The 14,828-nt window shown below is 46.3% G+C and overlaps 2 protein-coding genes across 2 annotated transcripts in view; both read right to left on the bottom strand.

The window, feature by feature from the left end:
* Nucleotides 1–551: 551 nt before the first annotated feature.
* LOC144892289 (uncharacterized) lies at nucleotides 552–2,872 on the bottom strand. The gene is made up of 5 exons (XM_078778124.1): nucleotides 2,457–2,872; nucleotides 2,061–2,251; nucleotides 1,635–1,943; nucleotides 1,136–1,502; nucleotides 552–943 (listed from the first exon to the last, which is right to left on the bottom strand). Exons 1-5 carry the CDS (start codon nucleotides 2,764–2,766, stop codon nucleotides 771–773), a joined length of 1,350 nt encoding a protein of 449 aa, XP_078634250.1. The 5' UTR covers nucleotides 2,767–2,872; the 3' UTR covers nucleotides 552–770.
* Nucleotides 2,873–8,527: 5,655 nt separating this feature from the next.
* The window catches only part of LOC137412853 (uncharacterized), a 195,351-nt gene continuing 189,050 nt past the window's right edge, over nucleotides 8,528–14,828 (bottom strand). Inside the window, 1 exon segment of the mRNA XM_078777326.1 lies at nucleotides 8,528–8,903. Within this exon segment, the coding sequence (XP_078633452.1) occupies nucleotides 8,528–8,903 (376 nt within the window).

The following is a 14,828-nucleotide window of genomic DNA, read 5'->3' as shown; positions in this document are numbered from 1 at the left end:
ACCTCAAACACTATTATAACAGTGCTGCCGGCAGCGTGCCATGGCAGGAGGCAGCTCTCAACTGGTGAATTATTATAATTGGACCATCAAATGAACTTCATAGCCATAACATCTGACCTTATAATAACCTGTGAACTAAATGTACCATGTGATCCCACTTGTCAAATAAAGTATTTAAAAGTTGAATATAACCCAGTTTGTTTGCTTTATCGTTTTATCCCACAATAAACAAAGAAACAGACAGCAATAATTGAACGATAAAATAAAAATATAAAACCCATAAATTAGACACTTAAATCAATTTTAGCAATGAAAATTTCCATTTATAAATAAAGGGAAAATTTCCCTTGAAAGTTTTAAGTGCCCAATTGCTGGTTTTTATTTTCTATTTCTTTATTAATTATGATGCTTCCCTGTGTCTTTAAAGTGATCAGATTAAAGTAATAGCACAAATATTCACTCTATTGTGGTATTAATTTTTAACTTTCTTTCCTATTTTCAAAGGTATATAAATAATTATATTATGGAAGAATTAAAGACCAACACATAAATCAAGTTTCAAAGCCCATAAATGGTACCATTTTATTAGCTATAACAAAAATAACTAACATATCATATATATAGTAACAGCAACATATTTATATTAGTCTCCATCAGACTCGGACTCAGCGCACGCCTTGTCTGCCTTGTCTGCCAGAGATGAAGTCTGGGGCCTCATTAGACCGCTGAGCAAGGACTGGTCCGCGCTGGTGCCATGGAGGCCGAAGCTGCTACCACCACTGAATCCCGAGAGGCTCAGTCTGTCCCCCAATGCAGGGGTGCGGAGGGCCGGGAGCAAGTCTTGGTCCCCGAATATGTTGCTGGTGCTGGGGATAGTAGGAGCAGAGGTGGGGCGGGCGGGCTGCTGATGCTGCTGCGGCTGCTGCTGTTGAGGCGACTGGGTCTGTAGACACAAGAAAAATGCACATTAAATAAAGGTTCTATATAAATAGTACGTTTCTGAAATAAAATCTTGTATGTTTTACATAGAATCATAATTTACTGAGTTAATATCTTTATAAATTTCTGCAATAAAATCTTTTATGTTTTACATAGAATCCTGATTTGATGAGTTTATTTCTTTATAATAACTTACCAGCATTTGGGTGAAGGTCTGCTGCCGCAAATACCCTGGCGGTTGCTGCTGCTGTTGTTGGTATTGGAACTGCGGCTGGGGCTGGAACTGCTGGGAAGGGTGCTGGAACTGGCCCTGGAATGAGAACTGGGAGGCCGCGGGCTGGGGCGGGTACAAAGGGGGACATGGCAGGTGGAGCTGGGGTTGGAGCCGGACACTGCTGACTCATACTTTGCCCCTCATCTGTTGGCTGGTATCGCTGGGAGAGGGCCAGGGTTTCAGTCTGGAATTGTTGGAACCTCTCCTTCGGGCAGTTGCGCACCACCGTCTGGAGCCAGCTGCCCCACGCCTCTCGCTCATCTGGTTCTCTGCTTGCGGACTCTTCCAACTGGGGGGAAAGAGAAAACAAAAAGGAAAATTATCATAACTGTTTCAATCCAAATTTCAAAAAACACAAGACTTATGACACATGACATTTAAAAGTACAGTTTAGGTTATCATTAAATCGGTTATAATTTACCTTTTTCTCTGTTTCCCGGTCCCGTATCCGGTTCTCCATCAGCATCTCGTGGAGGAGCTCCCCTACGTCGGGGGTGGTCTTTGCGGCCTTCTTCCTGCTCATCCTGGTGCTGCTGCTGGTGCTGGTGCTGGTGCCCGCCCTGTTCCTGCTACTGTGGTGACTGTCGGCACTGCTCCCCCTCGTCCGACTTTCAGACCCTCTGTCATGGTCATCAGTGTCGTGTGCCGCAGAGTCGTGTGCCTCAGAGTCGGGTGCCGCAGAGTCGTCCCCCACATCTTCATCTTCCTCGTCCTCATCCTCCACAGCAACCTGAAGCATAGGCAGAGAAAAGTGAATATTAGGTACATGCAACACTCAGGATGTTCTGTCAGGGACTGAAAAGAATAGGATCATTTGCACACAAACAAATTCAATGCCAATGCTTACCCTTCCCAACTCCTGTCCCTGGGTCCGCGGCTGAATCACCTCATCGAGAAAGGCCAAGTTCCGCAGCTTCCACTGCTGTAGGCTGGTTAACTTGGAGGATGCTTGGCCCGACTTCCCCGAGGAACCGGCCCGGTTCTTGAGTTTGCCATAGGCAGAACGTAGGTTTTTGAACCTCCTCTTGATCTTCTCCACTGCAAACAAAAAATAATCACGTTAGAATGTGTCAGAGGAAAGTGAATATTATGTATTTACACAATGGAGGATTTTTTTCATGATACTTGGACAATTGACAATGAAACTACAATACAAATCAGTAATTTAAGAATTACAAAAATGAGAAAATGGGGAAAGTACTGATTGTGGCAACTATGTACCAGGATTAATTTCACTACTCACCGGTCCACTTAATCTCCTTGGCAAGCTCAGCCAGTTCCACCTCCTTCAGCTTGGTGTTGCGGTACTTCTCATGTCTGAGGTTGTAAAAGTAGGGATGGGCCTCGTAAAATTCGACAATGCGCTGGAGCGCGGGAGACTCATCCTCATCCTCATCCTCTCCATCAGGGTCATGGTCCTGCTCAGGCTGGGTGTCTGGCACCTGTTCTGGCTCCATGGATGGCTGGTCCTCTTGCTCATCCTCATGGACTGGGTTGGTCTTTTTCTTGGCACCTTTCCCCTTGTCCTTGGTTGATCGCTTCTTTGGCGGCATGGTGATGTGTCTGGTCTGAGCTGCTGGTGAAATGTGATGATGTGTGTGGTAAACACCTATACTCCGATCTCTAGCGGTAGCGCACGGTGGACGCACGGTCGACGCAGACTGCCACGGAGGCCGTACATAGGACGCACGGCGGGCGTAGGGGAACCGCGCGTCGACCCTGCGTTGCCCGCAGGTAGTCACACAGACCGCAAGGCCACCGTACAGTGAACACAGGGACGCCTTAGGACTACCCTACGGCGACCGTGGAAATAGTGCGGCCGCCATAATTTTTTGGGGGTTGGCCAAATTCATTTTTCATTGATAAGAGCCTACGGCAGCCGCACGAATAACGCAAGCCCACCGTACGCCCTACGTACAGTCGACGTGGAACACATCTACGTCATGGCTACGGCTTGTCGAATTGCTACGGCCAACCTAGAAATGAAAAAAGTTATAACTCCGCGCTATAATTCCACGGAGACCCCTACGGCCTGTAAAAGATAGCCATACGCCCTAGGGCCACCCTGAGGCCACCTCAGAAACTCTGCGGCCGCCGCACGTTTCTGTCAATTTAGGGGGGGGTATGGCCGCCGTATCCTAGCCATAGAGCAAATGTGATTGAGGAGTAAGCACAATGTACAGTACTCCATTTTCATCGAAAACCTCTCTCTCCAGCCATGGCACCTCAGCAAAGGACTTCTGCGACTCATTGGGACTGACAATCTGTCAATTTCCCGACCCGGATTTCAGTAAACTGCACATTGTCTCTTCAAGACTTGGTTATGACTTACTTACCTGCAGCCATCAAACTTCTGGACCGGTTTCCCATCTCTACTGCCTCTGACATCAACTCATCCTGGGAATTCTTCCAAAGTAAATTGCTCTCTCTCATGCACAGATTTATCCCATCTCATGTTCAGTTGTCATACCCTTCTTCCAGTCCATGGTACATTGAATCTTGTGGTGAGGCAGTTGCCCTGAAACAACTTGCGTTTGCCACATGGAAGGCTAACTCAACTGAAAGCAATCTCCGTTCCTTTCAAAATGCTTGGAACAAGTGTGTGTCCACCCTCAGGAGAGCCAGGAAACAATATCTCTCTGCTCTTAAGCCTGAACTCTCAAACCTGTCTCCCTCCTCCAAGTCGCGGTGGCATCTGGTCAAATCCTTTTCTGGTGTTTGTTCCCCTTCCATTCCCCCCCCCCCCCCCCCCTTACGTCAAACACCTACACAGTTGACACTCCACTTGAAAAGCTGAATGCCTCAACTCTGTGTTTACCTCCAAATCTTGTGTCCCATGATCTTTCCTGGGAAAACCACATTTCCAAGCTGGCCTCCAAAGCCAGTGGCCGACTGGGCATCCTCGGTCATGCGAAGTCCTTCCTTGGCACACCTGAGCTCCTCACCACAAACAAATCTTTCATCCGCAGCTCAATGGAATACTACTCTCCCCTCTGGGCTGGTGCTCCTGCCTCACACCTAGCTCGGATTCACGGGGTTGAAACCAAAACATTCAGAATCATTGATATCTCCTGCGATGAAGCTGATTCTGAAGGCCTTTGACCCTCTCATCGCAGGCAGGTGAGGTTGATGGTCTTCTTATGAATTTTGGGGTAGGGGCATATATAGATTTAGGTAGATCTGCAGAGGTAGGTGTCCGGCTGTCATGACAGGGAACCTCACCTGTAACAAGCGTTACGCCTAGGTCCCCCGTCGGTGAAGTGATGAGTTGACAAAGTGGAAGGCGCAAGGCGGCCATCTTGGATTTTGACGTGGCGACCCAATTTTCAATGCCGTTCTTCCTTATGCCAAGATACACCCACACACCAAATTAGAAGTTGGTACGTCGCTTATTTTTCAGATATTCCGCTCACAAAGTTCAGACATACATGGCGGCGGCCATCTTGGATTTTGACGTGGGTTGCACCCACACACCAAATTATAATTCGGTCCTTCGCTTACGCACGCATGCACACGTGCACTGACGGATGGACGAACAGACGGACAGACACACGGACGGAGGGGAAAACCATAGTCCCCCTTTCGCTCCGCGGTGCGACGGGGGACAATAAGTTCTGTCTCGCCCGAATGTCGGAGTAAGCTGCGTATCTGTGTCCCCACCACGAGGGGGCGTGGCTTGGTAACTAGAATTAGGGAATAAGAATAAGATTCCATTGTGTGTCGTTCCATCTGTGATCATACCGGTGACCCGTATGGCAACGCACAATAGACATTAGATAGGCCCAATAGTAACACCACACAAACACTAATTAAATCCCCCCTCCGCCACAATAACCATAAAACCCACAGGAAGCCAGTTCGGGGCACCGCCGATGAGGCTGCAGCGAGCCACATCACCAGCTTACATCGTAACACTCATTGCTCAGGTAGGCTGAGGCCATGCTCACCTTGCGAAGGATTGGCAGAAGGAAGACACCACAGAACGAGGGCCGCCGATTGGCGGAGTGGGAGAGGACTGGTGATTGGTCAGGGCAAAAGCAAGAAGCAGCTCACTGGGCTTGGTGAAGCAAGAGCAAAGAGAGCGGCATACTGATTGGCCACCGATGAATGGGATGAGAGAGACGTGACGTGGCCATTGGTGGAGAATTGAGCCTGTGATGTTGGCCGGCAGGGATTGGCAGAGAGAGGGAGGTGACGTAACGAGGGATTGACAAAAAGAAGAGGAGACTGACATTTTCTCTCTCTCGTCCCTGCTCGTTGAGGTGGACGTTGGTGTCTGGACATCGCTCGTTCTTGCCCTCACGCCTTCCTTCACCTCGACTCTCTCCTTTGCGACCCGAACGTTGGGTGAATCGCAGCTTCGTGCCGAATTCGGGAGGACATTCCACGGCTGGTGACGCGGGTTGCACACTTGGCGTTTGAGGTTTTATCGAGGCCTTGTGAATGGGGGCACAGCAAGGCCTTTCTTCCCGCCGACCGGAGCTATCCATCCAACCCAGAACCACCATCTCAGAAGCTCCCCGAGACACGAGCTAGTTGCGATAAGTACAATAACCATACGCATTTTATTTTACAGTTTCTTTCATCCTTTTGTCTGTGTTGTTGAAGTCTGCTGTGGGGACGTCCCAATTTTGGATTAAATTATTTACCGGCGCGTTTCTTTGTATCGGGTTCCGTAAAATAAACGTGTTTCTTTTTGTACATTTAATTCGGTGTTCGCTTGATTTAATCTCCACAGGGGTGAAGATTGCATCGGAACCGTGAGGTAAGGCACTTCAGCATCCTCCCCACCCTCCTTATCCTCGTCCTCCCCGCATGTATGAACTCTGCCATATTTGAACTGAACGCCTTCGGAGTTAAAGCTTGCTCGGTTAATCCGTTTCCTTTGTCGGTTTTTAAATCGCAAGGAACACGACAGTCTTTATGTCTTCCACTGATTCCTCTCCGGCCGAGCTCACTCTGCTCTGTCTGTGCTCTGTCCCCCAAATATTCCTTCGGGATGCACAAGATCTGCCAGCAACCATCTTCTCGTGAAACTGCCAAAATCTAGACTCCCTGCTCACCTTCACTCTTTCATTCCTCTTTTCTCCCGCCTTTGGAACAAACTCCCTCACTCTCTTCAATCCCACTCCTCCCTCCAGGTCTTTTAAACAGCTGTTCACCACTATCACTTGTCTTTGCCCATCGAATACTTTGATTTTTTTTCTACCCCTGTTCATACAACCCAAATTTCAAATTCCCACTTCTTTCCTAAAAGTCCTTGTGGTGTCCATTTGTTTTATACCTCTTAATCCCCCCCCCTCTGCCCCTAGTCCTCTCCTTTCCACAGATCTACCGATGTCCCTGTTCTCTACTGTTGTGGTGGTTGTGTGCAGCCCTCTCTTTCTCCATCTTGTCTCCCTCTCCCTATTTTAAAATATGTGTCATGCTTTTCTGTATTTGTGTTTATGTGTTACCTCCTACACGAACCTTGGCTTTGTGCACAAAAATAAATAAATAAAACACGAGCCCAATGTCTGTGCTCATCTGTCACGAGGCGGCACCGAAAGTAGAGGATCAATGTGTCGGTCCCATGACAAGAATGCGGGGACAAAGCTTTGAAGGTGGTTTCTATATAATTGAAGGGTGCTGAACAAAATTGGTGGGAGTTATCCTCTCAAGAATGCTGGCATTTTTGGGTCCGTGCCAAATCCAACATGGCTGAGGCCAGAATATAAATTGGCCCTCCCATACCATACGTGGCCCTTATGTTTTTTCATCTATTTTATCGTTAATGGATGTCACGGAATGCATTTTTATCACAAAATAACATTCACATTTAAAGTACGAGTGAGGTACCCGTGCTAGGCACGGGTGGGAGGCCAGAAGCAAACAGACAATGCGGAAACTCTGAATGCTAAAGTATGAAACAAATAAATTCCACATTCCTGCAGCACCTTCAGTCGCCCGTCAGACATGGACAGCAAGTTCGTGAAGGACTTCCATGAAAAACGTAACCGTTCGCAAACAAACGGGTACGTTTGTTCCATACCCAGTCAATGACGAATCTGCATATGGCGATCCGTGAATTCACGTTTCGAAAGTAGAAACCGTCACGGCATTTCGTCATTCACTTGAACTCGATATCTCTTTTTTCATTCCAAACAGCATAACTCCAATCACAAATGAAATAACATTAATATAAAAAATAAACTTTTAACAACATTCGTGACAAAAACAAATATTTAAATCCTGATGTGAAGTTCCGTACGGTTGGGTGAATACAATTACGAATTCAAAATCGTAATTGTATTCACTCAATTCCAATCAATTGATACTTCAACAAAACGATTAACACGATTAACGTTTCACGATTTAACATTACGATTGAATGACGGTTGTATTTGGATATTATCAAACCCGTGCATTGCCGTCATCTGTCCACTTCCGCATTTGCGGCAGGTTCATAATTGTCATCAAAATCTAAACAGTATTTGTAGAATTTTAATAAAAGCCACATCACTGTTCATGTCGATAAATATTATTCCATCGTGTTTGGAAAAACTGGAAAATTTGGAAAAATAATATGGCCTATTTTACTCCCAGGGGTCCCAGGAATACGCACCCAAAACATTGTCGATCGGTTGAGCCGTTTTTGCGGTACCTTCGAATGGACAGACGGACATTTGGTGAATTATAGTAAGATGTGTCCAAATCCAAAGAAGGCTGCCAAAGTTCAAGATGGCCACTAAAATCTGAGGTGGCTGCCATAAAAACTCTGAATAGATTCCAATACAGATGTTCTTGGCAGTGTTGTAGGTCTCGAGACCACATTTTGTCTGTCTTGGTCTCGATCTCGGACATGGTAGCTTCGACTTCAACAGTGGTTCTTGGTGTCAAAATATAGGTTTCTGGGTCAGATAATTCAGTTTGGTATGAAAAATATTCCTCAGGGGAAGGGAAAATACAAAATGGTTACCAAAATAATCTAACATGGCCGCTATTAATCTCGAAGTTAACATTTATTAAGTCATTATGCCTCAACAGACTGGTCGGTTTCTGTTCTAGGTAATCAGGGGTTTGTTGGGACGAGGAATTATTTTTACACGTTTGTCAGTTCAATCTCATCAACAAGATGACAACAAAGAAACGGCTGCAAAATAAATCCAAGAAGCAAGTATCCGACTATTTGTGTCACATCACTAAAGCATAAAATGGAGTGGACACCAAATAAAAATTTTCAGTTTGTATTTTATACTCAACATGAAATAATGAAACTTACATTTGGCATACAAGCTGAGTCTTATTGGGGATTAGTTGTTGAATCCAGCCTGTTTAGTTATCCCCTTTGTCCTCAGTTTCATTTTCTCCATCTGAGTCTGTATCTGCATCTGTGTGTGGTGCTTGTACTTTTTGTTTGTGCAGCAAAATCTGTGAGATTCTTTGGAAGAGCGGCTCAGTGAAACGAAATGGTACACATGCCCCATCCTTGGTGGTCCATCCATGGTTAAGTGATGGTGGAGCATGAGGGTTGTTGTAATTCGGAAGGACAAAGAATTGGGAGTGAACCCGATATACTTTCGGATTGTACGAGTCTTCATCCGGGGTGATCCTTCGGGTCGACCACCGTTTCATCTTGCCCCATGAGGCCATGAGCAGGTCTGAGCTTTCGTTCAGCTTCATTTCATCAAAAGGGTGCAACTTATCTTCGCTTGAATACATTTCAGAAACACATTTTCTCATTAATATAAAAAGTTCGCATCATGAATTTTGTCCAACACTAAGTATTTGCCATTAATAATTAGCACTGTATTCTGATAGCGTATCCGCTCGCGGGGCAGTGAGTTGGTCACGCGGCGTAGTACTATTGACACCCAGCCAATCATCAGTCAGTATTCTCACAACAAGCACTATATTTATCCAGCATTGGCGTCTTCCATAGAAGGGGTGAACTGCGATGATGTCGACAGAAAAGGTGTCAACAATCGCCACAACTGTGTCATGCACATATCATCTGTTAAGAAACAAGATATTCGTAGCTTGACACAGATTCGGTGGGATAAGTTCCGTGAATATCTAATATAAATCGGTTGGATGACACGTGTGTGTGTACATATATATATATATATATATATATATATATATATATATATATATATATATATATATATATATATATACATAATAATAATAATAATTAAAACTGTGGGCAGTGATCATCCGGGGACCAGAGAACTCCATCCTAATTGGACGGGTGCTCGCCAGAGTCGTGGTCAAAGTTTCAGATTCCTACGATGAAAGGTGTGACCTGTAGGTCCATACCAAGTTCATGGCATCACAATATTAATTAAATAAAGAAATGCAGAGTCAGCACTTTCTTAATTGGCGCGCCACAGACTAATTAAGCAAAAAATGAAAAATCGGCGAACATAGCCTTCTTCGTCTTGGGGTGTAGTATATGTGTGCCAAGTTTCAACTCAATAGGTCAAAAGATGAAGGAGGAGATAGCTTTTTAAGATTTTCACTAAATCCAACATGGCCGCCACAATACGTGACCTATGACGTCATACTTAGGATATGCATCAAGTCAGATGGTGTCCCATACATGGTCAAAGTTTCAAATTCCTACGATGAAAGGTGTGACCTGTAGGTCCAATACCAAGTTCATGGCATCACAATATTAATTAAATAAAGAAATGCAGAGTCAGCACTTTCTTAATTGGCGCGCCACAGACTAATTAAGCAAAAAATGAAAAATCGGAGATGACAGCTTTCTTCACCTTGGGGTGTAGTATATGTGTGCCAATTTTTGCACTTTTTGGACAAATGAACTTTTTTAATTGGCACGCCACAGACTAATTAAGCAAAAAATGAAAAATCGGCGAACTCAGCGTTCTTCGCCTTGGGGTGTAGTATATGTGTGCCAAGTTTCAACTCAATAGGTCAAAAAATGAAGGAGGAGATAGCTTTTTAAGATTTTCACTAAATCCAACATGGCCGCCACAATACGTGACCTATGACGTCATACTTAGGATATGCATCAAGTCAGATGGTGTCCCATACATGGTCAAAGTTTCAAATTCCTACGATGAAAGGTGTGACCTGTAGGTCCAATACCAAGTTCATGGCATCACAATATTAATTAAATAAAGAAATGCACAGTCAGCACTTTCTTAATTGGCGCGCCACAGACTAATTAAGCAAAAAATCAAAAATCGGAGATGACAGCTTTCTTCACCTTGGGGTGTAGTATATGTGTGCCAATTTTTGCACTTTTTGGACAAATGAATTTTTTTAATTGGCACGCCACAGACTAATTAAGCAAAAAATGAAAAATCGGCGAACTCAGCGTTCTTCGCCTTGGGGTGTAGTATATGTGTGCCAAGTTTCAACTCAATAGGTCAAAAAATGAAGGAGGAGATAGCTTTTTAAGATTTTCACTAAATCCAACATGGCCGCCACTATACATTACCTATGACGTCATACTTAGGATATACATCAAGTCAGATGGGGTCCAATACATGGTCAAAGTTTCAGATTCCTACGGTGAAAGGTGTGGCCTGTAGGTCCGACACAAATTTCATGGAATCAGAATAATAATAATAATAATCCGGACGATTTCAAAAGGGTACCTCTGGTCCCCTAATAATAATAATTCATTTATTTTGTATAGCGCTTTTCCAGAAGCCCAAAGGCACTTTGACAGAGTGGAAAACATAATGCATAACAATACATGAAAACAACAATTGCAAAAAGACAAGAATCAATAGGGAAATATTTAAAGCAAAAGGAGGGAGAAGGAGAAGATATAGTCAGGGGTTAAATGCTGTGGGTTGAATGTTGAATGCAGTGTTGAACAGGCGGGTCTTTAGTGATGTTTTGAATGTGGTGAGTGAGGAGGAGTCTCTGATGGTGTGAGGTAGTGAGTTCCAGAGGGTGGGAGCAGCGATGGAGAAGGCCCTGTCCCCCCAGGATCTGAATTTGGTCCGGATGGAGGGGGTCAGGAGGTTGGTACCAGCAGAGCGGAGGTTGCGGGTGGGAGTGTGTCTGGAGAGGAGGTCAGCCAGGTAGGATGGGGCCAGGTTATGGAGGGCTTTGTATGTCAAGAGGAGGATTTTGTACTGGATTCTCTGGGGGATGGGGAGCCAGTGAAGCTTGTAAAGGACGGGGGTGATGTGGTCACGGGTCCGGGAATGGGTGAGTAGACGGGCAGCGGAGTTCTGAATGTATTGGAGTTTATTGGTGATTTTTGAGGGTGAACCATAGAGGAGGCTATTGCAGTCGTCCAGACGGGAGGTGATGAAGGCGTGGATGAGGGTTTCTGCAGCCGTGGAGGAGAGGGATGAGCGGAGACGGGCAATGTTTTTCAGGTGAAAGAAGGCTGACTTTGTGATCTGTTTAGTGTATTTGTCGAAGGAAAGGGTTTGGTCAAAGATGACGCCAAGATTCCGGATGTGAGGGGAGGTGGATACTGGGATACCGTCGATGTTGAGGGCAAAGTTATGGGTGGATTTTGTGAGCGTTTTTGGGCCAATGATGATTATTTCAGATTTATCACAGTTAAGCTTGAGGAAGTTGATTTGAAGCCAGGATTTTATTTCAGTGATGCAGTTTGTCAGGATAGAGTGGGTGTCGGTGGAGACGGACTTGGTGGAGATGAAAAGCTGGATGTCATCAGCGAAGCAGTGGAATTGGAGACCATGACGGCGGATTAAGTGACCGAGGGGGGACAGGTAAAGGATGAAGAGGAGGGGGCCAAGAACTGAACCTTGGGGGACACCTTGGGGAGGGGAGCAGTGGGGGATTTGCAGTTATTGATGGAGATGAACTGGCGTCTGTCAGAGAGGTACGATTTAATCCAAGAGAGGGCAGTGCCGGTAACGTTAAAGGTGGATTCAAGTCGGGTGAGGAGGATGGTGTGATCGATGGTGTCAAAGGCAGCGCTGAGGTCGAGGAGGACGAGAATGTTGAGGTTGACAGCGTCAGAGGAGAGGAGAAGGTCGTTGGTGATTTTGAGGAGAGCAGTTTTCAGTACTGTGGTTGGAGCGGAATCCGGATTGGAATGTTTCATACAGGTTATTGGCAGAGAGATGATGTTTGAGTTGAGTGGCTACAGCGCGTTCCAAAACTTTTGACAGAAAGGGTAGGTTGGAGATGGGTCTGAAGTTGTTTAGGGTGTCAGGGTTTAGACCAGGTTTTTTTTAGAAGGGGGTAACATCAGCAATTTTGAGGGAAGGTGGGACGATGCCTGTAGACAGGGAGGAGTTTATTGTTGCAATGATAAGTGGAGAGAGAGCAGGGAGGGAGGCCTTGACAAAGCTGGAGGGGATGGGGTCAAGAGTGCAGGTGGCAGTTTTCATTCCTATGAGGAGTTCAGAGAGGTCAGTCGGGGAGATTGGGGAGAATCGAGACAGGGGATGGCAGGGGATGGCAGGACAAGGGGGGGCAGGTGGTTGGAGGGGGAGCGGGTGCGGCGGTGGTCAAGCTGTTGTAGATGTTGTCAATTTTGCGTTGGAAGAAAGAGAGGAAGGAGATGCAGTTGTCTACTGTGAATGACGGTGGTGGTGTTCAGGGGCGGAGGAGTTTGTTTATTGTCGAGAGGAGTGCTTTTGGGTTTCCGGAGCCAGAGTGGATAATTTGAGAGTAGTAGGCGGAGCGGGCGCGGGAGAGGGCATCTTTGTAGTGCTGTAGGTGGTCCTTGTAGGCTTGGGAGTGAACTGTGAGACCCGTTTTATTGCGGAGTCTTTCAAGTTGGCGAGCACGAGTTTTCATCAGGCGGAGTTCAGGGGTAAACCAGGGAGCAGAATGGGTGAAAGAAACTGTTTTGGTTTTTACAGGCGCAAGCTGGTCAAGGCAGGAGGAGAGAGTGTGGTTGTAGTAGTCAGTGAGGTCGGAAGGGGTGTGGAGGTCAATGAAGGGAGAAGTGGACATTTTTTCAGAGAGGGTGGATGAGAATGAGGTGGGTGAAAGAGCGTTTAGCTTATGGAAGTTGATAGTGCGATAATGCCTTGGTGTTGGGGCGGGGATGTTGATGGTCAGAGTGATGGCTAAGTGGTCAGAGAGGGTGAGGTCGGAGCCAGAGAGATGGTGCAAATTTAATCCAGTGGAGCAGACAAGGTCCAAAATGTGACCACGGATATGGGTAGGAAAGTCGACATGTTGAGTGAGGTTAAAGCAGGTGAGTAAATCAGTGAAGTCAGTGGTTATTGTGGAGTCAGTGGAGTCCATGTGGATATTGAAATCACCAAGGAGGAGGATTGAGGGGGAGAGGGAACATAGCTGGGTCAGAAAGTAGGAGAAGTCAGACAGGAATGATGGGTGTGGTTTGGGAGGGCGGTAGACGACAGCCATGACTGACTGTGTGCGACCAGAGAGTTTAAAAGCCAGGTGTTCAAATGATGGAGCAGATGAGATGGAGATGAGGTTGGTCTTGATGTCTTGATGGTGGATAACGGCAATTCCACCACCTCGGCCCTCCGAGCGTGGTTTATTGACGTATGAATATCCATTGGGTGTGGTGAGGTTGAGTGTGTAGTAGTCCAGAGGTTGTTGCCAGGTTTCGGTGAGACAGAGAAAGTCCAGTTTGTTATCCAGGATGTATTCGTTCAGGATGAGGCATTTGTTGTTGAGGGACCGGGTGTTGAACAGGGTGAGCTTGATGTTGTTTTGAACAGCAGGGATGAATTCAGGTGATTTAGCCAGGGTTCGTAGGCAGGAGGTGCGATCGTGTGCGTTGCTGTGACCAGGTGCGCTGGGACAAAGAGTGAGAGTGCGCTGAGTCGACCAGAGGACGGGGATGGAGTGACCTGATTGCAAATAAACAAACTTACGACCGGAGCCACGGTGAATGTACCTGGGTCGTCGGAGGAGTCCATTTGATTTGATGGCAGAGATGCATGATGGGGTGGAGCGGGTATTGAGCAGAAGGAGCCTTGCGGCGGGGTACCGCAGAGCCATGCCAGGCAGGGAGACGAGACGGGGCCAAGGTTGAGGAGGTGAAACAATGGTCCCCACCCACGAGAGCGGGCCCGAGGAAACGAAGGAGCCAGGTAGGTGAAGCCAGGAGCAGAGCCGGGACCAAGCAGAGGGCAGGCAGGAGCAAAGAGACGATCACGGGGCCAAGGTTGATCACGGCAAAGCGGCAAATGCAGCGGAAATCGACCGCCGCCGCTACAAATCTAGATCACGGCGGGAAACCGCCACCAAACTGCTGCGATGGTCACAACCCACGAGAGCGCGCCCGAGGAAACAGCGAGCAGGCGAAGGAGCCGGGCAGGCGAAGCAGGGAGCAGAGCCGGGGCTATGCAGAGGGCAGACTCAATGGCCAAAAAATCCGCACGACCACCAAAAAATAAAGCAACTGACAGTGGCCCGGTCGAAGAAGCGGCGAGCATGTGACGCCTGCGTCCTCTTCATACTGGACCAGAAGCGGAGGCCTCCGTTATATATATATATAGTTAAGTGAATATATATATATAGTTAAGTGAATATATATATATATATATATATATATATATATATATATATATATATATATATATATATATATATAGTTACGGTTTTGAGTTTTGGTAACAGTCAGTATAATAAAGGTTAAATTACCCCCTCATAGTTAGTCACACAAGAAACATGTAGC

This window comes from Myxine glutinosa, chromosome 5, assembly GCF_964187855.1.
Source record: "Myxine glutinosa chromosome 5, kmMyxGlut1.1, whole genome shotgun sequence".
In the NCBI taxonomy this organism is placed as follows: domain Eukaryota; kingdom Metazoa; phylum Chordata; class Myxini; order Myxiniformes; family Myxinidae; genus Myxine; species Myxine glutinosa.
Note: the sequence above shows the minus strand (reverse complement) of the source record. Positions and strands in the feature narration are given on the sequence as shown.

Excerpts from the sequence above, each read along its gene's own strand:
- LOC144892289 (XM_078778124.1), bottom strand. The coding sequence starts at position 2,766 with ATGCCGCCAAAGAAGCGATCAACCAAGGACAAGGGGAAAGGTGCCAAG. Across the intron at positions 1,944-2,060 it reads AGGGACAGGAGTTGGGAAGG|GTTGCTGTGGAGGATGAGGA; the intron begins GTAAGCATTGGC and ends CCTATGCTTCAG. Across the intron at positions 1,503-1,634 it reads ACCGGGAAACAGAGAAAAAG|TTGGAAGAGTCCGCAAGCAG; the intron begins GTAAATTATAAC and ends CTTTCCCCCCAG.